At 39.5% G+C, this 24,034-nt stretch overlaps 2 protein-coding genes across 2 annotated transcripts; one reads left to right on the forward strand and one right to left on the reverse strand.

Moving 5' to 3' along the window:
* The first annotated feature begins 222 nt into the window (after nucleotides 1-222).
* On the forward strand, nucleotides 223-5,142 carry LOC139941519 (acyl-coenzyme A thioesterase THEM4-like). The gene is given in 4 exon segments (XM_071938055.1): nucleotides 223-888; nucleotides 2,117-2,388; nucleotides 3,454-3,567; nucleotides 3,781-5,142. Coding segments are annotated over 4 exon segments (564 nt in total). The 5' UTR covers nucleotides 223-885; the 3' UTR covers nucleotides 3,956-5,142.
* A 131-nt stretch (nucleotides 5,143-5,273) lies between these two features.
* Nucleotides 5,274-23,915, reverse strand: LOC139941518 (treslin-like). Its single transcript, XM_071938053.1, has 19 exons — nucleotides 23,108-23,915; nucleotides 21,951-22,365; nucleotides 20,851-21,293; nucleotides 19,732-19,984; nucleotides 19,087-19,228; nucleotides 18,080-18,261; nucleotides 17,347-17,535; nucleotides 17,136-17,209; nucleotides 16,577-16,672; nucleotides 15,871-16,173; nucleotides 14,929-15,011; nucleotides 14,369-14,554; nucleotides 13,235-13,337; nucleotides 13,066-13,102; nucleotides 12,273-12,405; nucleotides 11,193-11,321; nucleotides 10,975-11,063; nucleotides 8,454-10,316; nucleotides 5,274-7,713 (listed from the first exon to the last, which is right to left on the reverse strand). Exons 1-19 carry the CDS (start codon nucleotides 23,852-23,854, stop codon nucleotides 7,565-7,567), a joined length of 5,616 nt encoding a protein of 1,871 aa, XP_071794154.1. The 5' UTR covers nucleotides 23,855-23,915; the 3' UTR covers nucleotides 5,274-7,564.
* Nucleotides 23,916-24,034: the final 119 nt, after the last annotated feature.

Consider the following 24,034-nt stretch of genomic DNA (forward strand, 5'->3'; position numbering starts at 1 on the left):
TGCTCAAGGCAGTCGAATGATTCACTCCGAAAAAAGACCGCCGCTGTATAAAAACCCACCCGTATTCACTGTGCGTAAAACCCACCCGTATTCACTGTGCGTAACATCGCACGACACGATGCCCGGTACACTATCCGCATGCGGAGGCCGTCAGGCCGACAGCCTTGTAGGATCTGTGTTTAAGCCACTGACCTCATTACTATAATAAGCAAGGAGTTCCCACGGTCAGCTCATTACCATAATGCCCGCGAAAGACGAGACATGTTTACCTCACACCATCACCACGGACGCATGATAGGGTCCAAAGGTCGTGATAAGGGAAGTGCCTGATTGGACGTCAAAATGAATAATTCATTTGCCTCACATCCTGTGTTGTCTGATAGGTCTGACGAACGATATACATATTCATGAGCTACATACTAGCATATCCTAGGGCCCCCCCAATTTCGTCCACTATTTGAATTTTTTCAATACAACACATTAAAACGGGAAGCTACAGATCCGACAAGGCTGTCGGCCTGACGGCCTCCGCATGCGGTTAGTGGTGTACGAGTGCGATGACTTGTGTGAACAGTATTCGTGCGATGTGACAGTGTGTATACGGGTGGGTCATTCGGTGTGATCGCACACACCATGCACAGGGTATACGGCGGGTGGGATTACAGCTGCGTCTTTTCGGAGCGAATAATGCGACTGCCTTGAGCAAGGCTAGTGTGTGAGATAAGTGTGTGTGGGAAGGAACGGGTTTTTAAGTCGCCGAGTCAATGGTCAAAGGAGGAAGGCAGAGGAGTTTCGGCAAACATTTTTAACCTAATGTTGTCTATTAAATGCTTCCAAATGTTGCAGAGAACAAGCGCTTGAGATAGAAGAGGACAACATTTGAAAATGGTAATTTAGAGTAACAAAAGTTAATGAATGGATGGTAAGGTCCGTTAACAGCGCCAGACCACCAACCAAGGTGAAGGTCATTACCACGCAGTGAAGACCGGGTACGAACACTGTTATTCCCATTAATAAATACCTTTTTTAACGAATTAAACGGCTACAATTGTCAAAATTTTGTGACCTTTCTCTCGGCGGTACTTCCAGACATGTTTAGGAGCCATATTTGAGCTTTTGATGGTTCCCATCTCTTTCGTGCGTTAATCACATTACTGATCTTTGACTTGAGACCAGTGACTCTTTGAAATAATGAGCTGTTCAGCGCCTTCATTGGCGTCAAAGGAGGCAAATGATTGGACGATAGCTGTTCCTTGTGCATTAAAACGTGCGCATGAGCTCGGCGTCAGTTTATACGCGCACACATATTACACGCGCTCACTCAGACATGATACATTTTCAGCGCGCGCCGTACGCGTAAGTGCGCGAAGTTGCAATGAAACTGGGATATAAATAAGCGTGCGATACAGTGCAACGCGCAAGGTTTACACAATGTATGCTGATTTAGTGGCCACTTATTCGCTATTTTCCAAAGCCGGTCTTTATACCACCATTAACACTCCCACACGTGACCGGGTTTTGACCAATCAGAGACTTGAAACCGTCCACGGTATTTATTAATTAACTTATATTTATAATATAATTACAAAGAGCAGAAAGGTGTTGCTTTGATTATAAAACGGGTTACCAGCCAAAATTACATTATTATAAAAGAAATGGTTTGCGGTATAGTGATAATTTTTAACTAAATGAGTTGGAGTTGTTCTGAAAAGAACTTAACGTTTTGATCAGTTTTGATCAACTTAACGTTTTGATCAGTATGCATGCACTGATTGGGTGATTGTTTTCTGGAGACGTAATGAGTTGGGGTGGTTCTGAAAAGAACCATTGGTTTTGACTCGTCGTTTCGATCGGTATGCTCTGACCTTCTTCTGGAGGGGACAGAAGTTCTATAGCATCTCAATTGAGTTTCTGTTCTGACGATCAGAAGAGCTTGTCTGGCTCTCTTTTATACCATCGGTCAACAGTCATTAATAGTAATAAGAGATAGATAAAAGAGAGCCATAACACTACCGGTATTACAGCACAACAAGATGGGCCAGTTGACATTTAACTGTTTGAATTAATATTGTTATTTGTTACCACAAATGTTTTCTATTACTAATTTTTGAACTAGGCTGGAAGTTTGGAGAAGCTGTCAAATCCCATGTTGATGACGCCTCAGAATGATAGACTTAAAGAGACTGAAGAGCTGCTTTCAAGACTAGCCGCTACGGAGGGATGGCAGAAAATATTTGACTAAAGAACCGACAAACAAACAGCACCTATATTCACCAGAGTTACGACGATTAATGGACAGGTCATTGACCACGCCCTGTTTCTTCACAAGGGACGGGAGAAGGTCATTGGAGTTTGTCAGTTTGGAGAGGACGCTCAGGGTCCTACAGGGTATGGTTAAAAAACAGAGCAGTAGAGACCCTAGCCCTGGTTGGACGTCAGTGCCACTGCACAAGGGGTTGTCTAACCAGGGTTAAGTAGACCCAGTAATGGGGTTGCTGTACATGTGTTTTTCTTATAGAAATTTTGACATCTGCGGTTTTACTAGCCCCGCACCCCGCCCCCCAAAAAGAACAATTTTATCTGTTTCAAAATTACCAAGAAATGGTTCAAACTGACATAGAATCTGAGGCAAAAACACATTTTTTTGTAGCCAGTTTCCGGGTCAACTTGATGACAATGACATAGGTGAGGCTCAAGGGGACTCGGAGAGTCGGAAGTCACAATTGAACAGGGAGGTTTTTAGAGTGACGTGTAGACCCAGTGAGGATGTACTCTGTTTTTTTTCCCCTTCTTTTCTGGGCACTCCATTGGAGATGGGAAACTTTTAAAAGGTTGCCATTCTGACCAGAGGCAACCAAGCCACTGCCTCTGTAAACCTAGCCTTGCTCAAGGCAGTCGCATTACTCACTTCGAAAAGAACGCCGTTGTTAACCCACCCGTATACACTGTGCGTGGTGCGTGTAATCACACCGCACATACCACCTGTATATATACACTGTCACATCCTACGACTACTGTGCACAAGTCATCCGCCCTTGTACCACTAACCGCATGCGGAGTCTGATGCATGCGGATGTGTATGGGGCTTCATTGCGTGGGTTGTTTGTTGCGCACAGTGTATACGGGTAGGTTTTGCACAGAGCGGCAGTTGTTATTTCGGAGTTATAATTCGACTGCCTTGAGCAAGGCTACTGTAAACCCAGGTGTGTTTTATTGGGTGCGTGCGTTTAGCTTCCCTGGGTCGACCTCGATGTGTGGCGTTTTTTTTTTCACAGGACGAACGTGTGCAGATAATTACCCATGTTCGTCCGGGAAAAAAACCTGCCCCACACCGAGGTCGAACGCACCCATTGTATACATCTAGGTTTACAACCATTGAATAGTTCCAAAAATCAAAGGTATACTTTGCCTTTGAAGCAATCTAATAACAAGTCCAATTTGTCTTTGTTACAGATGGGCACATGGAGGTGCAAGTGCCACAATCCATGACTCAATTACTGGAACTCTAGCCAGAAGACATACAAATGAGAAGGTTGTCACTGGAAATCTTAACATTAGTTTTATAAAGTGAGTAAAATTTGCAAACAAAATCATTGGTAATTACTCAAAAAATTGTTAGCATAAAAACTTGGACCAAGTACCATACTATTTGGTAACATTTTATGCATCCTTGTTATTCCAGCAAATCTCACATCACGTGATGCCAAACAATTTCAGTGTGGAGAAACGGTTAGTTTTAAATATTTAACCCAATTTTCTCATCCCTTTTTTCCCTTTAAGCCCAACACCACTGAGAGCAGCCATTTTAATGGAAACAACCATTGACAAGAGGGAAGGACGAAAGATCTTCTTGAGGGGAAGTCTTAAAAGTGCAGATGGGAAAATAACTTACACTGAGTCTACAGCAATCTTTATCATCCTTAACGATGAATTGGGGAAAATCGCCAAATTATAATTCTCAGGAAATGTAAGCTGTATCAGAGTTTATTTGTAAAATTGTTAACAACTTTATGACTTTAAAAACATTTTAGTTCTTTTAATTTATTCTCATGTTAAAGGCACTGGAGAACTATTGGTAATTACTCAAAATAAATGTTAGCATAAAAACTTACTTGGTAACAAGCAATGGAGGGAGAGCTGTTAATAGTATAAAACATTGTGAGAAACAGCTCCCTCTGAAGTAACTTAGTTTTCGAGAAAGAAGTAATTTTCCACTTAAATATTTGACACTGATTTCAAAACCTCAGAATTATTAGATTTGAAGTCCCGAAATCAAGCATCTGAAAGTACACAACTTCGTGCGACAAGTGTGCTTTTACTTTCATTATTATCTCACAACTTCAACGACCAACTAATGTGTCCAAATTTTCACAGGTTTGTTATTTTGTGCATGTGTTGAGATACACCAAGTGAGAAGACTGGTCTTTGATAATTACCAACAGTGTTCCGTGTCTTTAATATGTGTGAATACTTTTTTAAATTAAAAAGGAAATCTTCAAATTTACATCCACAAACCTGCCTCATAAATGACACGATTTCCTTGACTTCAGCCTTAAGAAAGTGGTTTTTACAAGTAATTATATTTTCGGGGCAGATGGAATTTGGGGTAGGATCCAAACCAATGATAAAAGATTCAGAAAGAGAAGAGTGTAGGCCTACATGTCAATCTACTTATGATTATTGTTTATATTTACTGAAATTTGACATTTAAGAGTCAGTTCAGGTAAATATTTGACATTATGTGCTCACGGACAAACAAAATTATTTGTTTTTAATACTTTGTGGGTGGTGGGTGTAAGTAATCAAAAATGCATGTTCCATTCAAAATAAAGCAATTTTTATGAGGACATTTTAGGCAAACTTTGTGGTCTGAAAACTGTTTTTAGCTCATATTTGCTGCTCCACCCCACCAAAATTATTTTTAAAGGCAGTGGACACTATTGGTAATTACTCAAAATAATTATTAGCATAAAACCTTACTTGGTAATGAGTAATGGGGAGAGGTTGATAGTATAACACATTGTGAGAAACGGCTCCCTCTGAAGTGACATAGTTTTTGAGAAAGAGGTAACTTTCCACGATTTTGAGATCTCAGATTCAGAATTTTGTTTTCTTTTTCTAAAAACATACTCTAAATTCAAATTTAAAACAAAACAGGCTATACCCATGGCAACGGGGCATATTTTGAATTGAACATGCATCTTTGTATACGTGCACCTCAAGGCCCTTCCACCCACGTATAAAAAAAAATCATTTTTTGACCACGAGTACATAATGTCAAATATTAACCTGAACTGACTCTTAACAACTTGATAATTTTTAAAACATATTAATTTTTTTTTTTTAGTCTCATGTTAATGTGTGCATACTTTTTTAAATTTGAAAATGAAATCTTCAAATTTCCTTCAACAAACCTACCTCATAAATGACATATTTTCTTTGACTTCAGCCTACAGAAAGTGGTTTTTACATATAATTATATTTTCTGGGCATAGTTGTGGCGTCTTCATCCCAAAACAGATGGAACTTGGGGTAGGGGACCCACTACCAATGAATTGAAGATTCAGAAAGAGGAGAGTGTACATGTCATCTATTTATGATAGTGTTTATTAACTGCAATTTCATATTTAATCCACTTTTGTCAGGGCAGTAATTATATCTACTTTTGAAACATATTTTTTAAACATCACAAACAGGGCCCCTGATGGTGTTGTTTATTTGTGATATTCAGGGGTGCTACTTTTTTCTTTTTTTCTCTCTCCTAATTGTATGTACATGTTTTTGTTTTCTTACTGTTCTTATTGTCTGTAATTGAATTTTACCTGTGAAATTAATAAATGAAATGAATGAAAAAAAATGAAACACAAATTAGAAATCAATATTCAATGTTGTTTTCTTGCAAATAAACTTCCATTTTTTATTAAAAACACACGTGCAAAATCTTTGAGTGAATATTTACAAACGCAAGTTAAACCACCAGTGTTAGAAAAACACTAACCTTGTATTATTTTTTGTTGATAGTACTCGTAAGACAAATTTTGAAAAAAAATCACCTTGTTTCATTCACAATTGTGTAATGATGACTTAGTAATGACACATCTAAGCAGCTGCTCACTAAACTCCTTAAAGGGGGTCGAGTATTTTTGTCAAGACACAAAACACAAGGTTCCACAGATTTACATTACGCTTACACAGTTTAAAGGCAGTGGACGCTATTGGTAATTACTCAAAATAATTATCAGCATAAAACCTAACTTGGTAACGAGTAATGGGGAGAGGTGGATAGTATAAAACATTGTGAGAAACGGCTCCCTCTGAAGTGACGTAGTTTTTGAAAAAGAAGTGATTTTCCACGAATTTGATTTCGAGACCTCAATTTTAGAATTTGAGGTCTCGAAATCAAGCATCTAAAAGCACACAACTTCGTGTGACAAGGGCGTTTTTTTCTTTCATAGTTATCTTGCAACTCCGACGACCAATCAAGCTCAAATTTTCACAGGTTTGTTATTTTGTGCATATATGTTGAGATACACCATATAAGAAGACTGGTCTTTGACAATTGCCAATAGTGTCCATTGTCTCTAAAGAAGATGATGGTAGAAAGCTTCCCTTGAAATAATACTTGCTGAGGTGCTGTTGTCTTTGAGAAATGAGTAAAACTGTTTCACACAAAAAAATTGTCTCAGCATGTATAACGGATTTTCACCTTTTTTTATTCTTCCCCAAACACTTGACGACTAACAAAGCTGAAACTTCTACAGGTAAATTATACTGCAAACATCTGAATTCACAGTAAGTATGGATTCATGTCATGGCCAAAAACTTGATCTACAAAAGGTACCAAATCCCTTTGAAGATTGCAATGAAAAAGTAGGATGTCTGGGTCTAAATAGAAGTATTGCTGTTCAATACATTGACAACAATGTTGGAATGTTTCACTTAATTTTAAACACCGGCCCAATTCCATAAGCAAAAAAATACGGCTCAGCAAAAATAGGCAGGACACCAGTCGCAGATTGTACATTTGGCATGGTAGACTGGCTGGTAACCTTATTCTGGTAAGCATCAGCTACTTTCTGTGGTAATAATTGTCAAAGACTCACTTTTTGTATCCCAACATATGCATCAAGTAACAAATCTGTGAATATGTTGATGGAACTGGTCATCAAAGTTGTTGCATTAGCTACTTTTTGAGCTTAAGCAGCTCGGTGAAATTTGGCTATGGTTTGAGGGCAGAGAGTTGATGTATGGAAATGTACAAACTTGTGTGTCAACTACACATACTGAAGGGAGCTATGTACTGTCCCCCGAAATTAATCACGTCATTATTTTGTTACTTAAGCTCATACTTCTCAGTATTTTGCCAGCATTGATTCGCCATCAAGCACGACATCTGTATGCCAACACCCTTTCATACGTGTATGTAGCAAGCGATATATCACGCGTGCAATATACTACACCTCCTGCGTGCGAGTGACAGTTATTCAGACTTCATAGCACTAGGCTACTGCGCTTACATTAAATAAATAGCTTTGCAGTTTCTGTGTTCAGCGTGAATACCACCTCATTCTCCGGTCTTGTCGGTCTTACCAACTGGACTGTTACCGCTCAGACGTCTCATATCCAGAGATGAGGACCTTTTGACCATGTTATGGTTGAGAGATTCAGATGAGGACTGGGAGCCTGTTGTATAAAGCTGCCGACCTCCTTTTCCTGAAAGAGAAAAACATTTCAAAGCCAATAATTAGTTTATCAAATCAGTTATAAAATAGCTTATGTTTTAACGCTGCCAAAATTAGACATGATACTTCATAGAGGCAACGAGGGTGATCGCCTCCATGCCCCCTGGCCCTGGTCACTGCCTTGGTGCCCTTAAAATGCTCCAGTAGAAATCAACTATTTCCTCATAGGGTGCCCTTTACCGAGGAGAAAATACCTTGGTACCCTTGCCCTTTCAAAAACGAAGCAGACAGGCCTGCCCCTCTGACCATCTTGATCAGTATGCTCTGTTCGTCTTCCTCCTAAATATCATAGCATAATGATCGAAACGTTGAGTTGCCAACCACCAGCGCTACTCAAAAGAGATTTACACATGGTGCTACTGCGGAAAAAAAAACCATTATTATCCCACCACGTAAAGTTTCAAATCCTACTACTGCATGTAATAAGTAGCAGCAAAAATCTTCTTTAGGTACTCAGAGCCCAATTTCATAAAGCATGTAAGCACAAAAACTTGTATGTTTTAGCAGAAAAGTATTGCTTAACAGAAACAGGTTACCCATCCAAAATTACATGAAGTTGACATGGTTGTGGCTGGTGCCCCACTCAATTTATGCTTTCCGTAAAATTTTGTCAAGCAGAATTTACGCTTAACAGCTTTATGAAATTTGGCCCTGATGTAAGAACAGTTTGACAAAAACAATTTCAGAAAAGTCAGAATGTTTTGGACTTACTCGTTGGTTGGTCGAAGGAAACTCTGGATCTCAAGGGCACCTTATCTTTGGCCGATGACACCATGGGCGAGTTCATTAATGTAAATAGTCCAACTGTGGTCAATGGTGTGGTGACGCGTAGTTTCTTTGAGCCGGATGGGGGCGAATCTTGCAGGAATACCTCGTCCGCTGAGGCGAAGCTCTCCTCTTCAAAAACCGAAGTGGAGCTTCTAACCGACAACTCAAACAATCTGTGAGATCCGGCGGGAGGATTTCCACTGTCCAAAGTCTCCTCAGGAGTTTTCTTTGTTGCAGATTTACGAACAGGCGAGATGAGTTTTGGAAAGTCCACATCGTCGTCCGAGTCGTCTAAGTGAGTGTCCAAGAAGGTGAATGACTCAACTTCTTGCGGGACAGATTGAGTATCTTTCTTAGCCGGTGTTGAGTCCTCTTCTCGTGAGCGACTGCGCGTTTGCATCTTGCCAGTGTCTTGGGGGTCTGAATCCGTGATGAGCGTTAAGAGATTCACATTTGCTTTACACACTGTTCCAAGTTTAGTCTGTTTTGTACATTTCCGCTTTTGATCCTCGGGCGTTTCCGATTTGAGTTTCTTTGCGGAGCTGAGCGCTTTTGCTTTTCGTTTAGACGGTGGAGTTACTTTTCCAAACTTTGGTGACTGTGACGGAGAAGGGGTGGTAGTGGATTGTTTGCGTTTAATAGAAGGTGGTGTAATCTTCTCGAAAAGGGTCAAGTTGGATCTTTCTGGTGACTCGTACCTGGGTTTCTTTCGTCGCTGCCACTTGTGGAGGGAGCTCGGAGTGATCGACTTTGTCTGTTTGCGAGGTGATGGCGTGTGAACGATAACATGGGAATTCGGTGAGGGGCTTCTGTCGGTCTCTTTACGTTTTCTACTCGTGGGGATTTTAAGAAAATTATTTTGGGTCGGTAAACCTTTGTCTCCTTGTGAGGCCTTGATCTTTGGATTGTCACTTCCTGATTCAGGACGAGCAAATTGGTCAAGAGTTTGATCAGGTGAGTTCAGAAGTCTTAAACTTCTTCTACTCGGAGTTAGGAAGTCCGTTTCTACCTGTGGAGGTTTTTCAGGTGTTACCAACAACGAGTCTTTTGCCTCGACATTTAGCTCAAGCTTAGCAGTTACAGGGGACTTTTTAGTTTGAAGCAACTGCTGTTTCCCATTAGCAGACTTGCTAAAACATTGTTCAGTTCTTTTTTCACTTGATTTTGAAGTGACCTTTGACATAGAAGAAGCTCCGACATCGTTGGCAGTTTTTGATTTGTCACTGGGCGATGAGTTCAGAGTGACAACCGACTTGCCCTCTGCAAGGTTCAACACTTGGGCCTCATTTTTAATTGGCACACCATCTGCACATGAAGACCCAGTAGTTTGTTTCGGCAAACTAGAAGTGTTCTTTGCAGGCGAGTTGAAGTTAATACGTCTCGGTGTCCTGACGGGTGTTTTAAACATTCCCTTTCCTTTACCCAGCTGCTCTTCCATACTTCCCACGTCAGTTTTAATAAGGGATTCTTTAGGTGGTGCTAACTCAACTTGGGAACGTGTATTCCTACTTGGCGACTCCAAACTATCTCCGGGTGGCGTGTTCTTACTTGGGGATTCAAACCCAATTGGACGTCCCATTATGCCCTTCAAAGTCCCTGGACTGACGATCTCACTAAGGAAGGACTTCCTGCTCGCAATCTTCATTGATTTGTTCGAAGACGGCGTCGGTGATGTCTTGCCAGCAATTCTAGATGCAAGTTCACGAGCCCGTTTCAGATCGGTCGAGCTGCTTAGAGAGTAGAAGCTGCGTCGATGGCCCGGATTCTTGGGTTTGATGCGTGGACTACTACGGCGGGTATTTGATGCTGCAATATTTAACAATAAAGAATCCTTTACTTACTTGATTATAATGGCATTCCGGACAAGGAGACTGAGTGAAAAGAGTATGAGTCAAATTCAGACACCAGGGCCCAATAAAATGGGGTTCTTACCAAATAATTCAGCACTTGCAAGAAAAAGAATGTCTGGATTTTCATAAGGTGGCCTGCTGCGATTAATTGGTGCCAGTATTTTGGGCCAGGCTGTTTACAATGTGATAAAATAAGTCACAAGCACACTATGACTTATTTTGAAACTTCATAAATAGACAGGAATCTTTTCTCACAACGATTTCATTTCAAAAGTACAGAATTGGCCATTGGTCCCGAACAATGTCAAAACATGATTGTATCTTGGCTGATTTTGAATATAGCGCTTGGCCCAGCACGTTGCATCTGTCATGCCATTAGATTTACCATTGGGTGTCACAAAACAAACACTGACTGCTTTTAAAAGTTCAATTGTAAAACAAGGACCCACTTATTGATTCCGGAAGCCTATTATTTTCAAATAAAACACTCAGGGATCTCCTGAGGAGTCAAAGCATTAAATTCTGGTGAAATTAGACTGTGACAGGGATAAACTCAGAATTTGTAGTTTTAACCATCTCGAGGCAGTCAATACTTTAATGCATTACACACTAACCTTGCATAGTTTTTAACGGTGATTCTTGTACAATTCTTGATGATGGGGTTGGAGGCACAACCTTCTCCCCACCAGATGTGGAAATTTTCCTGGTTGAAAGAAAAGATGGTAAACTACAGTAAGAGGCAATTCAACTTGTAATTCATCTTATAAGCTCATTTGATTGTGTGATTAATTTTCTGTTCGCCCAGTCAGCTGCATCAATCTCTATGAAATACCTTGCACGCTCTTGCTTCTTAAGCATCGCCTGCAGGACTTGCTTCTTGCCTGGTGTTTCCTTGACGACCCGCGTCTTCAACACAAACGGTGCGTCGGATTTCCTAGGGGTGTGTCTACGAGGACTCTTCCTATCATAAAAAAAATGTTTTGGCTAGTATTTCTAAGGTTAAACAAGAACAATAGCAACATGAAATTCTTTTTGCTAGTATTTCTAAGGTTAAACAAGGACAATGGTAACACTTGTTGAAACGTATTCAAATCATAAAAATTAGTAGGATTTTAAATTTTGCAAGGTTGAAAAATAACTAAAAGAGGTTTGCGGTAACACCATGTGAATATCTCTGTTTGAGTAGTGTTAGTTCTAATAAGAACCGGTGGTTAACAACTCTCTTTGCATGGTGGACGTCTAACTAAGAGAAGTTTGGTTCTTTTCAGAGCCAGTACTCAAAAAGAGATTTGTCCACATGGTGTTATCAAAAACCTCTCTTTATATTTCAAAATGTCTCTCAAATAAGGTAATCCCTTGCCTCTGCTGCTACTTCCCAGGTTGTATTGTAAATAATAATAATAATTGATTTTGGATGGGATCCCTGGCTTCTGACCGGCAAATAGGGAGACCGCAAACATAGGGATAGATTGCTCAGCTGGTAAAGAGCTGGGCCAAATTTCTCAGAACTGCTAAGCACAAAAATTTGCTTAGCATGAAATTTCTTCCTTGATAAAAAATAGAGTTACCAACAAAATTTCCATTTGTTGCATATTGCTTAATACTGGTATTCAGCTGATGTTTGCTGAATCCTGAAAATCATCTGGACATTTCGATCTGGACATTTCGTTGGTAATCCTGTTTTTATCGCGTCAGAAATTTCATGCTAAGCAAATTTTTGTGCTTAGCAGCTCTATGAAATTAGGCCGTGGTATGTTTATCTGGAGCTAAAAGGTTCAAGTCCCATTCTAGTCAATTTTTCTCGGAGCTAAAAGGTTCAAGTCCCATTTTAGTCAATTTTTCTCGTCAACCGCAAATTCAATTTAGTTTTTTTGGCTTAACTAAAATTCCAAGATTCTTGATGACCTCCTACCTTGTGTTATGGATGTTCTGCATGACGGCCACACTCTGTCGTCTTGGGAGTTTACTGCTTCCCTTTTTGGGGCTTTGCTTAGCCCCTCCCATGAAGAGATTGCGGCGTACAGTCTTGGCATTAGACGCCTCATCTGTCAGGACACAGAGATGCATACAATGTGTTATTGTGAAAGTAGACAAAACTGTTTACAGTGTTTCGTTTCTATGGCAGTAAGACAAAAAGAGTAATTGGACATCCGAAAAACTATTCTGAAGGAAAACTATCAAACAAATTGTATATATTTAATAGATGTTAAATTTCTATTGGGTAAAAAGGATATTATTTGTGTTATACAGGCATGCAACTGCCCGTTGAAAAAAAGAGAGGAAAATTTTCAAAGGCACAACGCAAGTGCGGAGCGAGGCAGTCGAAACGCTGGGACATGACACCCACAATGGTACCCCTAGAAAATGTTGAGGTTTATTATGCTCTTAGGTGCGTTGTTAGCATGTACTAGGCTTATTTTACATGATTGCAGTTGTACACTGTTGTTGCCAGGCATATATTAGGCTATAAAAAAAAAATCAGAAAAAAAACGTTTTAAACAAAAGGGGGGGGTTTCGTTTTTGTTTTTTTATGTGTTTTTTTTTACGTTTAAAAAAAACCAAAAACACGGAATTCCGCGGAAACGCGGAAGAGTTGCATGCCTGGTTATATCCACACACCAAGGTGTGTTTCAAGCACTGTAAACTGTTTTATTCAAACGGGAAAACAACTTTTGGTACAATATAAATACATTTGAATAACTTACCATCTTTGACAACAGCAACCTTTTGTTTTGGCTGCTCCTAAAAAAAAGTATACAAATTATAACATCTTTTTATTTTGAAAATAACCGTTTTAAAAAATACGCCTGAAATTTATTATGGTATTTTTATTTCAAACAATTGTTACAGAGTTTGAAAATGGAATGCCTTTACCTTTTGCTCTACCTTTTTCTTGGCTGCGTTCCTTGAGGGGATCGGGATGACCCTTTTTGTTCCCATGTCAGCGAGGCTTGGATGACGGACGAGAGACCTGGTTCTGGTAAACAAGAACATCATTTGATAGAGGTTAGTTTTGCATCGCAGACAAAGAATATAATTTGATTTTACCCTTACACCATGTATACATATGTGTATTGAGCACTGTTGAATCAGTACCTCCCCAAATTCAGTGAAAAAAAACCCATCATTATTAACAATAATTTCAGTCAGTTGAACCTAGGCCTGGGCGACTAGTGTGACCAGTGTCACAGTCGCGACTATTGATTAGTCGAGTCATGACTACCGATGTTCAACTACTCGATTAATCCTGTCGCCACGATTACTTCAAAAATAGTCGCGACTACCTGCTTGGTGAACCAATTGTGTCACTCACAACAACATGATTTACTTACAAAACACAATCAGACATCAGTTACACAATCCTTCAATCCTTTTGGCTTGATTTTTACTATTTTGCGCCGGTGGCAAACATTGCCACAATGCATCTTGAGAATTAAAAGTTAGTGTCGTAGTCGCGACTATTTGAGGTGCAACTAGTCGAGTAGTAAATTTCACTAGTTGCCCAGGCCTAGTCGTATCTAGACTAAAGGAGTAAAAACATTAGGAGAGAATAAGGGGAGATGTGGTCAACTGAACTTGTACCTTCTGCTAGAGACAAATGTTTAAGCAAGTGACCCGTGAGATGAAGTCTACTTGTAAGATAGAGCTGGGATGGTCTAGATTGGTTGATAAAGCCACCTCATAGCTAAGAGGAGAGTGGGTCTAGATTGATAAGAATAGTCACTCAGGGGACATAACACTGAAGAAGATCAGGGCCCAATGTCATGGCTCTGCTTACCGTAAGCAAAGAATCAGCGCTTTTGGAAGCAGGGAATTCTGCATTTCTGTCAAGCGTATTTCACAGGTTAGCAGGGAACTTGGCTTTTGCCCTCACCACGTTACTAGACATTCTTCGTTTACACGGCTAGCGCAGAAATTCGGTGCATGCCCTGCAAAGGGAGAATGGTGATTGTAACGCAGAATTCAGCGGTAAGCAGAGCCATGAAATCGGGCCCTGACATCCTGTACCTTATGCTAGAGACAGATGGTTCAGCAAATGACCCGTGAGATGAGGATGACTTGTAAGATGGAGGCGGGAGGGTCTGGACTGATGAGATTGATGTCTCGTTGCTCGGAGAGAGTAGGATGGATGGCAATGGCTGCATCAGGTCATCGTAGATGGCTCGTAAGATGTGGGGCAAGGAATCTGCATAGCTAATGATGAAAAAAAGTAAACAAACAAAAAAATAACAACCAGAACATTGGCTTAAATATAGTTTTCTATTGTTAATCCTGATTGATCCTGGAAAGTGTCTTGACATTTGCTTCTTCTTTTACAGATCAGATTATAGTCTAATTGGAATCGGATGAAACAACTAAGGTTAAGGTTAACCGGAAATCATCATTATGTTTAACTGTTCAGGAAAACAAATGCAGATGTGCAATCCTAATTTCGACCCAACCAGAGTCTCTCAAAATCTACACCGATAAAATCTTCCTTGATTGACACAAGGGGCCAATACCACATTGTGTGCATTTCAAAATATTATAGAATAATAATAAAGCTATTAGTAGATCTTGAAACTTACTTTTGTACAAGCGTCTCAGAAAGGAAGGAAGTTAACCGATTGTGATCAGCAAGAAAGGGAACAGTTCGTAGAAATCTTACAATCTGAAAAAAAACATGGAAGTTATGAAAATAGTTTGACTCACTCATTTAAAGCTTTAATATCAACTGTCATTGCTTCCTCACGGACGAAGGAAATGAACAAAAACACAAGATTGAACCTGATGATTGTGATTGTTTAAGAAACAATAATGCCAATATACAGCAATCCACACTCCGTGCACTTTTGTAGACCATATGTAACCTTGTACGGGACCAACTGTCAAAGAAAACGAACATAAAGCCCTCGTCACACGAGGCAACTTTTACAGGCAACTTGGAGGCAACCAACTGCAGAGCATGCTACCGGACTACTTTGACAACACATGAGTCATTTTTCAAACAATGTATAACGATCCCCAAGAAAAATATGTGAACATTAAAATGTGAATGCCTTTTCTTCTTAGAGATTGCCTGGAACTAGTTGCCTGTAAATATTGCCTCATGTAAAATGGGCCTAAGTGTACAGACGGATGTCAGTACACTTCTCTCACAAGGATGTCATCGGATGTTGATAAACTTTGACCCAGAAGGTTATCAAATACAATGGCAATTTACACCATTTTTATGGTTAAAGACTTGTCATTTTTTCCCTATCGCATGAGGACTCTATCTACTAGAAAAATGAGTAAATCACAAAATCAAAATTTGACATTTCCTTTCCTCTTTAACAGGCCTGGAATTTCATCTTTGAACACGTTGAAAGGGCAAGGCCACTTTGCAAAGGGCACTTCCAAAGGGAAACTGTTAAAGGGCACCAAGGCCAAGACCAAGGCAATGGAGGCCATGGCCTTCGTGGGCTGTGTGCAATTCCAGGCCATTACACAAAGTACAAATCTAAATGTGAATGTAATCCGTCCCATACCTCATCTACCGAAGCTTGAACATTCTCCGGTAGCATCGGACCTTCATCCTCATCGCTGTTGTCACCCTCTCTCCCCTCAACTTCCTTCCCAGCTCCGTCATCATCAGTCCCAGGAATCGTCTGCTTCCCCGGCGTGACCTCCGTGGGTGATAAAGCCTCCATCTCCAGCCGCAACAGGACCTGTAGCTCAGTCTCCTGTACTCTTAGCAGCCTACTGGGTTCATCGATGAGGGATTGGTACTTCTCTCGCAGCTGCTTGCTGGAGACTAGCAAGGTCTTGGTCAGGATGTCCCTGGCTTTCATCTGGGGAGATGAGAGAAGTCAAATATTGAGCAAGGTACTTAAACACAACTGCTTTGCTAAAAGTTGGGAAGGTAGTGCATTTCTGCTCTTCCAGCCAGGCTTCTAGTGGATGATACCCATGCCTACATCCTGACGAACTGTGGGGTAATCCTTTTTCAGCCCCAGTAGGTAGCAATGTGCCCCTGTACACAGTTGATTTGGGTCGATTGGTTAAGTGTAGCCCTCACCTGGAAGTGACCGCCCGGCCTTGTGGTTTTAGACGATCTCTCATTAAAAATGTTTGTAACAAGACTCTATTTTCTAAAGCAAAAAATTAAATTTGCATTTGTATTCCCATCATACGCAAACAAACTGTGACCTTGGTTTAATTTCAGGATAAATTTGAACGAAACTCAAAACTCACCACTGCGTCACTTTCTGTCGAGTTGGAGTGCTCACTTTTCAGGTAGGAGAGAACAATACTTGTCATGAATTGAACGAAATGCATCCCACAAGAAGCCTGAGAATAAAACAAATGTTGTGTTAAATAAAAATTAGTAATGGATAAACACATGCCTAGAATGTTCTAACTTCTTGATAACCAAGGTATGTCTGTCAAAACATGCCTCTGAGCTTGTCACCAATAAAATGTACATCATTAAAAAAAATTAAAATGACAAAACACCATTTTATTTTTTACAGATACTACCATCTTTTTAAGCTACCCAACCATATCTCAGATCTCAGAAAGACTTAAAGCCTTTCATGCACTACAGCCCTGATACTTCACAACAGCAATTGCCGTCGTTGCCCCTACCGATTGCCGCAATGCCCTTCAAAAAACCCACTTTTCACGGCAAATTTTGATTTTGATCTGGGCGCTAATCATTACCAACCTGAGGGCGCATGAAAGAGTTAAATTCATAACAATTTCCTGAAAATGCAAGGAGTGTTTACTCATCATTTTTTAAGTATAGACCCACCTCATTAAGGGTTCTTTCATAGTTGGTTTGGAGACAATCAATAACGTCTTCCTCGGAATTCAACTTTGGGCATTCTAGAAGAAGAAAAAAACGGAACACAAGAATAAATGTTTGGATTCATCCAAAATGTCAACCATGTTTAGGAAAATCTTTCATCAGGACATGATAATGTAGGAGATGACTTATAAAAGAAAATTAAGTACATTCTTACCAAAGTTTGATGTTTTGGTTTTCTCTCTGCCAGGTACCCTGTTCTCTTTCTCTCCTTTCTTCTGCGGGCTCGGTTCCTTCGTTGTCTGGATACGGATACTATTAGACATGATTTTCTCAGTGCGGAAACCAACGTTGATAGAACTCTTCTTGCGTTTCAAACGAGGGCTCTGCCTTGCAGGACAGGCATCTTCAAACACAAAAACAAAACAAAAATAGACAGGGCTTGTTTAAACCCTTACCATCCCAAATTTTTCCATATCTAGGTCCGAGAGTCAACAGCTGATCAAAAAGTCTGAAACTGAGATGCAGATCTTAGGAGGCACATTGAAATGATGGCAATTCTACCTTTTGATAACCCCTAGTGTTAAATAGATTCACAGGAGCTTTTGGGAACAGAATCATTGGTGTTAGGTAAGTAGAGGAAACAGCATGACTAATTTTATTTGAGAAAAACCCAGCATCAGGTTCAAATCCTACTCTGGTCAACTTTTCTTTGTTTTTAACCAAAAATTGAAAAATAAATTCACTCGGTCAGTTCCCGAGTGAATTGAGGTTCTTTATTCCACATAAATATGCAAAGCAACAGTTTGTACTAATAAGACACCGAGTATAAAACATGTAGCTGGGTATTCCCCAAATCAGTAAAGCACAAATCACCTTTGCTAACAAAAGAAAGAGTTGACCAGCCAAAACTGCCAAGTGCGTTTAAAATAACTTGAATGGTTTCTTACCAACGGTTGGTTGCTTAGCCTGTGTTTCTGTCTCTACTTCTGCTTGTCCAGTACTCTTCATGGCTGCATTCTGATTGCTGATAGTGCCAGGCTTCCCGCTGTATACTTCTTCAAGGCTTTGTAGGAGTTGGTTGACTGAAGTAGACCGGGTTGGCTCCGAAAGTTTGTCATAATGTGGAATACTGAGCAGAAGAAAATTGAGTTTCAATCCGAGTTAAATAAATTTAGTCATTGGCAAAGTCCAAACTTGCAGTTGTGGCTACGGCTATGGCTAGATTGCCACATGATCTTGCATTGAAGTGCAGGACGCCCTTAGCAACACCCGTATCAACAGTCATAGCCGTAGCTGTAGCCCGCCAATTTGGATGCGGCCTTATAGTTATTTAATCCCATACTATCTGAAATCTTTTTCACATCCTCCTTCCAAAATGAAGAATTTAGAAATTAAAAAATGCCTATCACTGGGTCAGGCAATTTGAAAATATATTGGTGTGCAATATATTGGAGGATTGGGGTCACCTAGGGAGTATGGGTCAAGGTTGTTTTGGAGTAAAAACGTCACAAGTGATTTTAAAGACACTAGACACTGACTTCGGAAATTGTCAAAGACCAGTCTTTTCACTTGGTGTATCTCAACATATGCACAAAATAACAAACCTGTGAAAATTTGAACTCAATTGGTCATCGAAGTGGCGAGATATTAATGGGAAAAAAACACTCTTGTCACACAAAGTTGTGTGCTTTCAGATGCTTGATTTCGGGACCTCAAAACCTAATTGTGAGGTCTCGAAATCAAATTCAAATATTTGAGTGGAAAATTACTTCTTTCTAGAAAACTATGTTGCTTCAGAAGGAGCTGTTTCTCACAACGTTTTATACTATCAACAGCTCTCCATTGCTCGTTACCAAGTAAGTTTTTATGCTAACAATTTTTTGGGGTAATTACCAATAGTGTCCAGTGCCTTTAAGTCTGCTTCAATAAGTATCAACATTAAAAACATATTCACCTGAGTAGTTTATCAATCAACCTGGTTGACGCTCCACCTGATGCCGAGTAAGAGAACCATGGTTCTAGGAGATGAGGCCGGAATGAGACCGTCTCACAAGGCATATGTGATGGAGATACTGTGTTGAGTCTATTCTTACTGCCTACGTATTGAAATATTTGGGTAGAAATATAAAAATAAATTAGTTTACAACCACTTGTTTTTTGTTATTTGTATTTTACCTCTACTTCGATTCGTGTTAAACACTGTATACTCAGTTCTTTCCAAGACTCCTGTGATTAAAATCCACAGGAATATCACTTGGGTGGGATTTGAAGAGCAGACTTTACAGCACATGTCTTACCACTAGATCACTAAGCTTCCTCGGTAGCTAGAGAGAATTCACTAAAATGTTCAATTGTGTCCGAAGAGCGAAGAATAAGGGAATAAAAGGGTAGCGAGGAGTTCATGAGGGGCACCTTTTTATGAGGAAAATGGAAATGTTATTGGAACTTTGCAAAGGGCACCACAGCAACAGCACAGGGCACCACGGCAATTGCTGTGGATGCCGTGGGTTATTTTGAGGCAGGCCAAGTAATGGAGAATTGAAAGCAAGATTAAACTGATGAGCCCCAGAAAATGAAATAAAAGCTAATACATGTATACCTTTAGGATATTTTTTACATTTTGCGCTGCGATGTTTCTTGATGCACTCCTTAGTGATTTCAGTCATCTTCATAACATCATCTTCGGTTTCATTTCTCTGCCCTTCATGATCATCATCCTCAAGGTTGCTGGAATAGACTTGTCTAGGTACTGACAATGCTTTTAAGATGCGTAGAGAGGCAGTGGTGGATGTGAGGGGCTCTAATACTGCTGAGACTGGTAAACAAGTCTCTGGATGTGGCATGTCTACCAACTACAAATGAAAAGAAGAATACAATTTGATGTTACAGAAAAGGGACTTGACTTATCATAATAATTTCCTGATTTCAAGATTTTCACAAACTTTGAGCCTTTTTTTGAAAGAGCAAAGCAGTCACCAAAAGGAGAAAGAAATAGTTCACTTAGTGTCAAAACCCGTACTTTAGTATTTCTGGTGACACACAGAGCCTGTAAACTTTTTAACACATCCTGCTACTGCTACACTACATCTACAATAAGGGGAAAACCAAGGTCCACAAGTTACTTTTTAGGAATTTTCACAATGAACAAAGTATCTCATCCCTGAACAGGTAAATTTATAATTTGTGTTCTTAGTATATTCAATATGTTTAGCAAAAAAAAAGAAAAATGCTTGTTATTCAAAACGACAACAACCAAAGTACAATATTCCTAACATTGTCATCAATCATTGTCCCATTTTAGTTTTAATGGAATAAAATAATAATTTATAGTTTTGAAAAAGTTCTGAAAAAGTTCAACCTCAAGCCACCTATTATATTTAAATATGTGTACAAGTTCATATCTTTTAGGCCTAATATCTTTATTTTGCTTTACACTATTGTTCTTCAAAGATGTGCTTTATTTTATTTTAGGGTTACTATAATTTACTTTCATATTACACTTGTCATTTGTGAAACCAGTGCAGCATTTCATTTTTTATTTTTTATAGCAGTTTGGGTGCTCCACTACAGGAGGGTCTTACCTCCTCTGGCTGCAACCCCCATTTGTACTTAATTTAAATTTATAACAGTATTTATATACTTGAAATCATCATTGTTGTAGTTTTTTGTTGTACAAATGGAAATAAAACAAACAAACAAACAAACAAACCTTACTTACCAAGACTTTCCTACGCTGGCTGAGGCCGACCATAGCATCCTTGAACCAACTTGAAAGTCCGACTTCACTTTGACCTTCGACCTCTCCTTCCACTTTGCCATTCTCTTCTACAGTCGACGAATTCACAGCAAGGCCAGTACATGTATACACAACAGTGGGTTGGTATTGACTAATCGGAACAGCACCCAGGGCCAGTTGAGCTCTGATGGTCACTCTGTCCTCTTGTGTACTCTTGCTGGTGTTTTGGCAAACTCTTGAAGTTGATGCTTTTGTAAAATCATTGATGTGGAATGATTGACTCCACTTTGGAGTTGAGATAGACAGCTGGGTCGATGAAGTTCTTGTTGGGCTTGATTTGGTGGGCTTTGAAGGTGTGGAGGTCGTTGAAGATCTTCTGGTTAGTGGGTGTAACTCCAACTGACATAAATCTGTAACTTGCCCATCTGCAAAATGAGTGACAATTGTTCGTTATCATTGTTAAATTTATCTAAAGATTTCACAGTTACATTGGGCGTGGCATGTTTCCATACACGTCTAAGACAATCTTGTTCTTGCAGAAGTTCCATGAGCCTTGTTGACAAATGGTGGACATTATATAACTGACATACAGATCCTTGTCATTTGATTGGTGGAACTTACTTCACGTGACATTCACTATTACTCCCATCCAAATTTTACCTTGCGACAATATTCCTCCCATTCCACTCTGAGCCACTCAATATTTGTATACTATATGATTGCACTGTTTAGTTTGGGTGTATACAGACAAACTCGATAGCAATAGTGTAATTAGTATTGTGTCCACCATATCTCAAAATGGCTTATTTTTAGGAGTGACTCAATACAAAATGCAGGCAAGTATAAATGTGATTTTGTATAAATTCTGCTTGTAAATGTTTATAATGGATTGCCTAATTAAGACTGACAAGGCTTCTGTGAAAACTTCAGTCTTCTTATATTACATTTATTCTTGGAAAACTGGATAAATGTATGGACAAAAAACCTCAAAGGTCTTGAAGTCAGAATTCAGAAAGGTTCACTGTCTGTGGAAATAATCCAAAACATCTACAGCTCTGTTTGATGTTATTTTTTAAAGCTACCTTTGTTTGCACACAGTCTCAGCCGTGTGTTGGGTTGCAGAGTAACACTTCTTGGCTCCACAGGGTTCACATAATGGTCCAATATAGATGAAAACGGAAGAAAACTACAACTTGTGATCTTTTCTCCCTTGTCTCGCTCCTTCCGAGTCGACTCTTCATCCGTCTTATCCTCTTGCTTCTTTCTTGACCCCATCTTCTTAGATATTGATGATAGGTTATCGGTAGCTGGAAGGATTTTCTCTGGTGGTGTATTTATTTTTGAAGTTCTGGTGAGGTTTTGAGAAGATGGCGGCAAGACGGAGTGAAGACTTGTTGCGAGGTCCTGGCTTTGGTTGATGATGGCATGAACTGGAATGATACAACCTCCCAGATCTTGTAGAGCTGCAGAGATGACTGAAAGACCATCTTGGTCTCTCTGAATCAGTAAGAAAGAAAAGTGATTCAGATGATGTTGGTTCAAGAGCAAGTTCATACAAATCCTCATATTTTCAAAAACATGCAAAATACAACCTTTTTACAACTGCCCTTTATTATCAATGAAATGTTTGAATTGTTTTTGTTTAAATATCTTTTCATACTAAATTTTAAATGTGAAATTTTAAGCGTAATCTGACCAAATTGCTGCGATAATAGAATTTCAATAAACCATTTCATACAAAATCAATTGAAGTGAATGAATTGAATTGAAATCACACAATGACAAAACAATTCGTGGAATATGTTCAGAAAAAAACATACAACTGGAATTTTTAGCACATTCTTCATCATAGTGTTCATTTTGACTTGAGTAATCCATTTTTTTAACAAGCTCATTTGGAAGTCCACTTTAGTTTGGATTGTGATGGTTTAAAACAAAAAACGGCTTTTTGTAATAAAATATTATTTTTGTAATACAATATTATTCCAAAGAAATAAAATGATAAACTAAAATAACTTGATCAAGTCCACTTTATATTTTGGGTTGTAACGGTAAAAACATTTTTATGCAATATTGATGTTACTATATTGATTATAAATATAATAAATGAACTCAAATAAACAATGTAAATTATTTATGGTCATGTTGGTATTTCATTTGATTTCATTTATTATAATATAAATATATAATTTGACAATAAAAAAACTAAGTAACTTTCATTTAATATTTTTTATTCAACCTTTCTATTTGCTGACATCCAAGGACTGCTGTCAATCCAAAACAATGCAATATTTTGATCTTGGAATGTTTGGTACGACCGTCCACTTGGAACAACCATCTCAAGAAATTCAGATTTGCTTGGCAACGGGTCGTCAGGTCCAAAATCACAGAATTCCTCCAACTCCGAACGACTCACTGGGCAAGGCATAAACAAAAACACACACTTTGAAAAAGTTGTACAACTTTTGTGAAATTGCTTGTCTGCATTTGGTCCATGATGGTGGGAAGGCTTTCTTCTCGTTCTTGAGTTTGTTGGAGATACCATTTTCACTGGAGAGGAAACATCCGGCCCATCCCATTGGAAATCATGAATGACGTCATCAAGAGCCTGACGAACCGAAGTTGCAGTCAAAACTTGCGGAGTTTTCGGCGCTCGTTTCCCTCGAATTGACGACGAAAGTGCGTCTAAGTCTCCGGCAAGTTGCTCCTCGAAGTCTTGGAAGTTTTTTATGTTGAGCTCTTTGAGATAATCTCGCTTACACGGAGGATAGTCGTAGGAGTGAAACATTTTGAGACCCCATCTCAAGTTCTGGATCGCCTGCTCGCCGTCGTCGCGACAGTGGGCAAAATATGACAGCAGTTTCAGCACACACAACCGGACTCCCTGGGAGAATTTGGTCACATCTAGCGGCTTTTCCGTCGGTGTGATCCGTCTACGAGCATCTACCAGGAGAGCAACCTTGAAATTTTTGTCCTTTAACGACATTGTGGATGTTTTTGTAACAAAATATTTAAAAGGACAAAACTTGTTGTTGTGTCAGCGGCCATTTTCAAACTGTAGTCCCACGCTGCTTTGCAAAAGTACGGTGGCCTAAGTTGGCCGTCGGAAAAAACACACAATTAGTGTATTGCTTGACGACTGTTTAATGTCCACTAAAGTGATATA

Source organism: Asterias amurensis, chromosome 9 (assembly GCF_032118995.1).
Source record: "Asterias amurensis chromosome 9, ASM3211899v1".
Lineage (NCBI taxonomy): Eukaryota > Metazoa > Echinodermata > Asteroidea > Forcipulatida > Asteriidae > Asterias > Asterias amurensis.